Raw genomic sequence first — 9868 nt, 5'->3', positions numbered from 1 at the left:
TCCAGCACACACTGAATCCAGTCACAGTCTTGTACTGCTTGCCTTGCTTTGTTGAGGATATCCTCCAAAGTAGAGTCACTAGTCATATTTTTCCTGAAATAGACCAGCTGGTTGGAGCTAATAGCGAAAGTGGGATGCTGGTGTGAATGAAAGCTGAAGCTTCCAAATACTTTTGCTCCTGGCTAAATGGCATTTAATGAGAAATTACGCTAATAATTACATTTCATATTCTGTCTTGATGTCCATTCAGGAAAAAGGAAAAAAATGGGAGCTACTGCGATTGGTTCCGGCAGCCATGGTCCAACCCCTCCCAAGTAAGGAGGTTACTGGGCTGCCTGGAACAGAATATTATCTACATGCCCACACCTGCAACATTCACCAACAGTATAATTTTGGCTACTGGCAATGTCCAACTGTATAAAAGCCAAAAATGTATATCTGGAGTACAGATATGAGCTACTCTATGCATAGTTAACATATGTAAAAATGACCCTAGGAAATATTTCAGGATTCATCATCCAAGGGTTCTCTGATACTCCTGAGCTTCAAATCTCTCTTTTTCTGCTTTTGCTTGGAATCTATCTCATCATTCTGCTGGGAAATCTCATCATATTCTTAGTCATTTCATGCAATCCTCACTTACACACCCCCATGTACATATTCTTGCTGAACCTTTCACTCATAGACATTTCTTTTACGTCAACTGTTTTACCTAATTTGCTACATATTCTTCTCACACAACAAAATAACATTTCATTCTTGGGGTGTATGACTCAAATGTATGTTTTTGCATCTTTGGCGGGCAATGAATTATTTCTCCTGACGGCCATGGCATATGATCGTTATGTTGCCATCTGTGATCCCCTTCATTACATTGCCCGAATGAGCAGGAAACACTGTGCTGGGCTTATAACTGCAGCATTCACTGTTGGCATAGGTAACCCTGTCGGCATAGTTGTCCTTATATCTAAACTATCATATTGTGCTTCCCATCTTATTAACCATTTCTTCTGTGATATCTCACCATTGCTAAAACTTTCCTGCAGCAGCACTTTTAGTGTGGAACTTTTAATTTACATGGAAGCTATATTGCTGACTTTTAATTCCTTCCTCCTTACTCTGACCTCATACATATTTATCGTCTCTGCTATCCTGAAAATACAATCCTCAGAGGGGAGACAAAAAGCCTTTTCTACCTGTGCTTCTCACCTGGCCTGTGTGATAACCCTTTATGGGACAGTTATTTGCCTGTATATGAGACCCACCACAAGTTATAACATAAAAACTGATAGATTTTTTTCACTGCTGTACACCGTCCTGGGCCCTGTGCTAAATCCTTTTATTTACACACTGAAAAATAGAGAATTTCTATGTTCCCTAAGTAAAGTAATGCAAAGATTTTGCCAGTTGATGGCAGTCAATAAAACGTCCTTCTAAACATCCGACTTGATTAAATAAAATATTATATAGTGTCAAAATAAAAACATATTCTTTGACAGTGTAGCTTTGACTATCAGTAAGTGGGCACTAATGTATGACCTAAGTAAATGCCTTTACGCCTAAATAATATCAACTGGGGTACTCAGAAAGATAACAGATATGGAAATAATGTGTTGAATGCAGTTAAAAAGACACAATATATGGACAAAAAACAAAATTTTATGATCAGATAAAGACCTTATGAGATACTTAGTCAGTAGGGTAGAATTCCTCCAGCTGGTTGTTCCGTGAATTATTTCATGTAATGGATGTCCTAGATTAATTACATAAATACTGTCTTAAATGTCCCATTATGTTACCACTTAAGAGTGTGATGGTTTTATAACCACAACCCTTGCTTATTTAGGATAAACCACAACAAGAAAGGGTGATCTCCTCAACATACATAACAATTAGTTTATCTTCTTGCAGAAGACCTAAATGTATCTGACAGATGCTGGAGAAGTTGTTGGGAAAAGGTCTCTCTGCCTAACATCTTTTTACGACTGCCCAAAAATCTTTCTATCAAACAATTGTAAAATGTTGTTTTTATAAATAAGAGAAATCGTCTAATGTAATCATATTATAGAATAGTAGGAATGAGCAATAATTAGATATATTATAGATGCATGCATACTTGTGAGACCTAGAATAACTAGGCTAAATGGGCGGGATACAGAGCACTGACACTAATTATTGAAGCCTGTGAAGGGGGAAAAGGAAAAATGATGTTCAAGTAATATCTGTACTTGTTAGGTTATTTTACTGTTTTTTTTTAGTTTAATTGGGCATCTTCTTTGGCTTGACATTGTACAGTATGTAATATAATATAATAATATAACATGTGACTTGGAGGCTCTTTAATTCAATAAGATCCCATTTAAACACTGGAGTCCAAAACTGTACTTTAAAAACAAAAAAGGCAGCTATAAACTGATTCTAGGTAGATAGCTTACCCATGGTCACGGTGAGTCTGGGTGCTCAAGCCCCAGACCTTCAGCTTATGGAGCCAACTGGAAAGACATACTGGAAAAGCAGGCTGGGACTCAGCATCACCCAAAGGTATAAATAGCACATTACTATTATTTGTTTTTTGCATTATTAATTTGAAATTGTGAGTCAGATTCTTTAAAATGGCATCTGAGTGTGCATTGAAAGCAGTGAGTGAATCTCTAAGCCATGGCTCCAAGCCTCACTTTCTTCCCTCCTGGCTAATTTCTGTACATCATACGCCTGCCTGTACCAACACGAGCGCCATCTTTTCTACATGCTTCAGTGATTTGCAATGATGATTTTTCAGTGATGCAGCAATACCTTCTGCAGTCTAAGCGGCTCCCCTAAGTGATGGACTCAGGGCTGGGCACCCAAGTCACAGTCTCTATGTGGCGAGTTCTTTTCCTCCCTATTTTCTCTGATCACCTAACCTATACAAGCTAGCTGGAAGGAGCCTCACATACACATCAGACCTGGGGCTTAGCACCTGGGTCTCAAGCATCCAACGCTGAGTTTCTCCCTTTCTACTGATTTTTTCACCTGGATATTATTAGAGATGTCGCGAACTGTTCGCCGGGTGTTCGCGAACGCGCAAGTTCGCGAACTTTCCACGTATGTTCGCAATTTGGGTTCGCGTGGCGTTTTTCCGCTGCGTTTTTTCTCGGCCTAAAAACGCCGCACAAGCCACACATGGCGTTTTTCCGCAAATCCAGTTTCCATGGTGGTAATAGCGCATAATAGCAAAAAACGCCGGGTATTTCCGCCAGGTCTGCCAGCTGCCTTTGCGATTTTACAAAGCGCTGTGTCAACAAAGTATTTTTCAGCAAAATTTTTGCCCTTGATCCCCCTCCTGCATGCCCCTGTCCAGGTCGTGGCACCCTTTAAACAACTTTAAAATCAGTTTTCTGGCCAGAAATGGCTTTTCTAGGTTTTAAAGTTCGCCTTCCCATTGAAGTCTATGGGGTTCGCAAATATTCACGCTTTTTGGCGTAAGTTCGCGAAAGCGTTCGCGAACTTTTTTTTTGAGGTTCGCTACATCTCTAGATTTTATTCATAACCCTCACAAAGCAAATAGACTCAGGGCCAAAGCACCTGGGTCTCTAGAATGAGAGAGTGAGATTTACAGTACATCGAGCACATTATAACTAACTGTCATCACATATACTTGCTTAGAGTTTTAATGTTAATGCAGTGACTTGTAATTGTATATATTTATATCTTTTTTTTCCCTTTGATCAATTTTATGATCCATTTCCTACTGCTCAGGGGTTTATTGCTACCATTTGTTTTTTGGCCTTTTTGTCCATTAAATTGACATAATTAATATGGAAGCTACAACTAGAAAACAAACATTTTGATAGGCATTTCCTCAAGAGATTAAGGACTCTTTACAGGAACATTTTAACTCTTTGGAGACTTTATCCCTTAAGGAGTTAAGTTTATGGTGGGAAATAGCCACCTTTGATCCCTAGGGGTCTCACGATCAAAAAATATCCTACTTCAGTTACTTATGATCCAGATTTTATGGAACAGTGTAATAAAATTCTATCCGAATGTTTCTTATGATTGATGAGCTTTTTGGTAGAAAAAAAACAACAAATGTACCTGTATGAGAAACTAAAATGAGACATTGAAATGAGATTGAAAGGAACACTCTGATTATGTTAAGTTTTCTGAAAACCCAACTGGTAACATTGATAAAGTAGTGAAAGAAATAATGGACAGAAAGACAAATAAATTTAGAAGACACAAAAAAGATAACATTATGAATAAAGTTTATAACTGAACACAGTTTATTGAAAAACAAAGGAGATCCTATGGCACTGAAAAAAATAGGAATGTTACAACAAAAAACAACAAACGATAAACGAGTCAGTTTCTCGGGTACTGACTTTGATACTTTTGAAAGTAACAATGAATCAGATACTGGTGGCTGCTCCTTCTCTCCTCTGTCTTCTCAGGTTGTTAAAGAAACATGTATGAAGGAGTTTTTTTTCTGTGGAAGAGAATCGACCAAAGCCTTCTTCCTCTGCAAAAAACGGACAGGGCAACTGGTCCAAATAGAAAAACAGAAGGAACCATCACTCAAGCGATTCTGACGAGGATGAGGAGGATATCAGAACATCCACATACCCTCTGAGAGAATGAAGTAGGAGAAGGTTTGGAATCTTTCTGATAAAATTCAGAGTCCAGAGGAAATAAGAGTCCTGGAAAAAGGCTTTACCATCTGTCCAATTAAAAACTTTGATTTGTTTAACACTATTACAGATTTGTTTGTAAACAACTTGATTGAAAATACATTTTTTCAATGATAATGTAGTTGGGAATCTGATCAGCTATTATCCTGGCTTCTGCTTTAAACCCAGTGGGTGAGCTTTAGCCTATAGGATAAACTCATGTAAATGGGACAAAGCCCATGTAAATGGGACTTTTCTAGGAGCCTTAAGGAATTTCTTCCCAGAATCCTGTTATGACTTATTTGCATACGTATGAGGCGGCCTCCTCGACCCTTTTAGCTTGTTCGTGAATCCCCACTCCTGGCTCTACCTAAGCTGATCAGAAAACCCTGAGCTACACTGATGAGCCCCAAAAAGGGCGAAACCGGTCTGTAGTTGGGAATCTGATCAACTATTGTCCTGGCTTTTGCTTTAAACCCAGGGGGTGAGCTTTAGCCTAGTAAATGGGACTTTTCTAGGAGCCTTAAGGAATTTCTTCCCAGAATCCTGTTATGACTTACCTTCAATGATAATGACGATGATGTAAAAAGTAACGGTAATGATGTTCATTATGTTTTTCTGCAATCTAATGTTTCTAGTTTTAAAGAAATGAATATGGTCTTGCAACTTGAACAGCTACAGAGGGAAACAGATCTCAAAGTAGGAAGGGTATGAGTCTGCAAAGGAAAAACGAAAGACAAATTTATATCTAAATCTAAGGTTTATCCAGTATATTTAAGATATCAAGCTGTGAATATTATTAACATTACTACATGAAAAAATAAAACAAGAACATGGAGCCTCGTTTGATAAAATAATTTGATAATCCCACAATAAAAGAACAAAGGGCTTTAAAAAGCTTGGAAAGGGATACTGACATTGTAATAAGGAGAGCAGATAAAGGCGGCCAGACAGTTATACTTCATAAAAAGGATTATTTAGCTGAAGCATAGAGACAATTATCTGATAAATAAGCCTATAAATTACTAGATAAAAATTCAATAATCCCATTTGAATCTGAACTAGATAATTTAATAGAAGAAACCTTACGATTTAATATAATTGATGAGAAGTTAGCTTCATTTCTGAAAACTGAAAAACCTAAAACTGCAATTTTTTATAATTTACCCAACCACCTTTACCGTGTCCAATAATTGCAGGTATCAGTTCTTTAGGTTTAAAATCTTTGTGAATACATTGACCATCTTCTACAGCCCCTGGTCTTAAGGTTGCCTAGCTATTTGAGAGACAGTGGACATCTGATACATGCTCTGAGTAACTTTCATTGGCAAAAAGACTTAAAGTGGGCTTCTATAGATGTGGTGTATTCCCCATCAACTAGGTCTAAAAGCTTTTAAATACCATTTGGCTCACTACAGCACTTATGAATCAAATTTCATCATTTTTATTTTACAATCTATTCACTTTCTTTTGACAAAAGTAAATATTCAGCTTTGCAGTCGGAGTTGGACTAATGTGGGGAAAAGAATCAGGATCAACATGTATTGTACAGCCTACAAAGGAACTTGCTCAATGGGTGATGGGGTTCCTATAAGAGGTCCCATTACCAATAGCATTACAGAATCCTGAATTAAACCTGTTGAAATATCATTTCCAGAGCTTTTTCCCTGGAGAGATATTTATCATAAAGATACGAGATTCCACAAGCTGCAGTTATTATAGATAATGAGCTGATTATTGTGTATTCTATGAGGAATTCCCTGTGTCTCACTGGTTATATAAACTGGGTTCCTAAAGAGACCGGCAGACTCTGTGCCCCTGCATGGAAGAACCTTCTGCTCCTCAGGCTGAGCAAAGACAAGATCTATCTGACTAATGTATTTGTATGATAAAAGGGTTTTGATAGGAGCACTGCAAGGTTAGAGTGTAGGTAAGTAATGGAGGGCTGTTTGGGTTCATACAAGCGCCTTTGTCTTGATTACTATTCCCTGAAAGTACAAGATACATTTGTGTAAATATTCTGTGAAAAAGAACATAAGTATTTTAAAATAAAGGATGAAGACTTAGAAAAAAAATGAAAGGTAATATTTTGTATTTATTTCCTGATACTTATATAGCACCAACACATTTTACACATCGCTCTACCACAATTATACATCATTTTGATTAGTTTCTGTCCCAGTGGAGCTTACAATCTAAAGTTCCTATCACATTTACACACAGTGGGGTAATATTTTTTTTTTTATCAGATGTCTGCCTGTATGTGTGGGAGGAAAGTAGAGTACCTTGAGGAAACCCACGCAGACACGGGGAGAACATACAAACGCAGACAAGTCTGAATCAAACTCCGGACCTCAGTGTTCCAAGGCAGATGTGCCTTTTATATGTGTGTGTATACATTATATATATATATATATTCACTTATACGTAAAAAATTATAACTATATTTAACATGTGGAGACTATTAATGATATAAATGAATTTATATTTATACAATGTATACAATTATACATACCGTAAAAATATAATTAGCAAGATACTAATACAGGAAAAATATAAAAGAAGCAGAATATTGAGTTTAGATTATGAACCAACATTCAGTACAGACAAGATGGACAAAACCAGAAGCCTGGAAGCTGGATATGACATATATTACATAGGAAACCAATTTATTTAAAACAGGGAATGTCTAGGGGTTCAGATTTGAAGCAGAAATAACAAAACACAATTCAGTTACAAACCCCACCGGGCACCATTTTGCTGCTCCTTTCTGCCATGAGCAGTAGGTCTTGAAACCTGACTCAGCCAGACATCAACTGTACAGACATAAGAACTACACACCTGCAAAATGTATCCCCAAAGTTTAACCCAAAAATGTTATTCCCCAAATATTTATTTACCAGTGAAATGGCAAACTTATTATTTGAAATGTATAAAGTAATATTATCTTTTAGCAGAGAGCTTTGTGCAGGACTCCAGTGTTCTCAACTGTTGAATGGAGTGAAAGCTCTATAAACCATTGTTATCATTGGCCTTTCTTGTAATTTCAGGGGGGTGGGGAAAGTGGATTTACACAATACACTGTCACTGAGATGTAATCAGGCCTTACAGATAGGATAAGGCTCCTGTAATGAAGATCTGAGCACAGGAACAGAAGTATTGGCTACATGGCCATGCCTGCAACATTCACCAACAGGATCATTTGGGCTCTCATCAATGTCCAACAGTATAAAAGACAAAATATAATTTCTGGGGTACAGATATGAGCTACACTATTTAACTTTAGTTAATATATGTATTTTTTTTAATTTACTTTCATACAAAGAAATAAAAACTTGAAAAATGACTTCAGGAAATGTTTCAGGATTCATCGTCCAAGGGTTCTCTGATACTCCTGAGCTTCAAATCTCTCTTTTTGTGTTAATCCTTGGAATCTATCTCATCATTCTGCTGGGAAATCTCATCATATTCTTAGTCATTTCATGCAATCCTCACTTACACACCCCCATGTACATATTCTTGCTGAACCTTTCACTCATAGACATTTCTTCCACCTCAAATATTTTACCTAATTTGCTACATATTCTTCTCACACAACAAAATAACATTTCATTCTTGGGGTGTATGGCTCAGATGTATGTTTTTGCATCCTTGGTTGGCAGTGAATACTTTCTCCTAATGGCCATGGCATATGATCGTTATGTTGCCATCTGTGATCCCCTTCATTACATTGCCCGAATGAGCAGGAAACACTGTGCTGGGCTTATAACTGCAGCATTCACTGTTGGGTTTGGTGCAACAGTTGGCTTTTTTGTGCTTATATCTAAACTATCATATTGTGCTTCCCGTCTTATTAACCATTTCTTCTGTGATATGGCACCATTGCTAAAACTTTCCTGCAGCAGCACTTTTAGTGTGGAACTTTTAATTTACATTGAAGGGACATTGCTGACTTTCAATTCCTTCCTCCTTACTCTGACCTCATACATATTTATCATCTCTGCTATCCTGAAAATACAATCCTCAGAGGGGAGACAAAAAGCCTTTTCTACCTGTGCTTCTCACCTGGCCTGTGTGATAACCCTTTATGGGACAGCATTTTGCCTGTATATGAGACCCACCACAAGTTATTCCTTAAAAAGAGACAAGTATTTCTCACTGCTGTACATTTCCCTGGGCCCTGTGCTAAATCCTTTTATTTACACTCTGAAAAATAGAGAATTTCTATGTTCCCTAAATAAAATGACGCAAAGATGTCACCAGATGATGGCAGTCAATAAAACTTCAGTCTAAACAGATAAAGTAGAGATGTTTTTTATGTTACTCAAACAAGTATACAGCACAAAGTAAGTAAGTGTGCCAAGAAAGGGTTACATTTTGGAGGCTCTGCTGAGATGTCTATTAGGAAGCTGGGAATGTTTGATAAAAGCATGTCTGAACATGAAACTCCGCAACCTATGCGTCAGTGGTGTAATGCTTTGGGACGTAATGCACGGAAGGTTGTTTTTGTGGGGCCAATGATACCCAGAGTGAGGGAAGATTTTATTTATAAAATCCTTGATGGGGAACAAATATTTTACCGCCCAAGAGTAGCTGCGTCACGGCGAGATTCTGCCGGGGTCCTGCTGAATATTCTCATAGAGAGCCCCAGAGAGATAGACCGTAAGAAGGTCCCCCTTGATATTGATGCTGGAGGTGAAGGGTCATGGAAGGTTGTTGTATGCAGTTACAGGTAATCCAAAGCTCTGAATAGAGAATTCGCCAAATGAGGAGAGGGACTTTAAATGGTGACCCTGTAGCCATTACAATCAGAGCTCACTACCAGGATACACTAACCCCTGGCTATGTTGCTCTGATGGAGAGAGTTCGGTGAGTTCGGCTGATGCCTATGTGAGGGTGAAGAGGAGTTCCACCCAAAGGCATGCAGAGAAGTCCCCTGCTGATGCAAAGCTGCTGGAGGAGAATAAGAAACTTCACAAAGAGTTGGAAGAGTTGAAAGCTCAGCTGTCTGAGAGAGCCAAAACCCCAACTGAGACGAGGAAACCTACAGTGTTACCGGTGTGGTAAGATAGGCTTCCATGCATACAGCCAAACTGCCCTGTTCCTGATGAGGTTGAGGCCCGGTCTGCACTATGTAAAGTACACAGCTGGCATAGAAAATTCTATGGAAATGTTACAAGTGCCATGTGATGAGTCATCAGGCCCAGAACTGTAAGACT

General features: G+C 38.2%; 1 protein-coding gene across 1 annotated transcript; it reads left to right on the top strand.

Moving 5' to 3' along the window:
* Nucleotides 1-651: 651 nt before the first annotated feature.
* On the top strand, nucleotides 652-1437 carry LOC100498054 (olfactory receptor 8H1-like). The gene is made up of 2 exons (XM_031906475.1): nucleotides 652-861; nucleotides 1129-1437. The coding sequence occupies exons 1-2, from the start codon at nucleotides 652-654 to the stop codon at nucleotides 1435-1437; spliced, it is 519 nt and encodes a 172-aa protein (XP_031762335.1).
* Nucleotides 1438-9868: the final 8431 nt, after the last annotated feature.

Source organism: Xenopus tropicalis, chromosome 7 (assembly GCF_000004195.4).
Source record: "Xenopus tropicalis strain Nigerian chromosome 7, UCB_Xtro_10.0, whole genome shotgun sequence".
Classification (NCBI taxonomy): Eukaryota; Metazoa; Chordata; class Amphibia; order Anura; family Pipidae; genus Xenopus; species Xenopus tropicalis.
Note: the sequence above shows the minus strand (reverse complement) of the source record. Positions and strands in the feature narration are given on the sequence as shown.

What these genes read in the sequence shown, in the direction of transcription:
- LOC100498054 (XM_031906475.1), top strand. Translation starts at nt 652, where the DNA reads ATGTACATATTCTTGCTGAACCTTTCACTCATAGACATTTCTTTTACG. An exon ending in GTTATGTTGCCATCTGTGAT is followed by an intron (nt 862 to 1,128) that starts CCCCTTCATTAC and finishes ACTCTGACCTCA; the next exon opens with TACATATTTATCGTCTCTGC.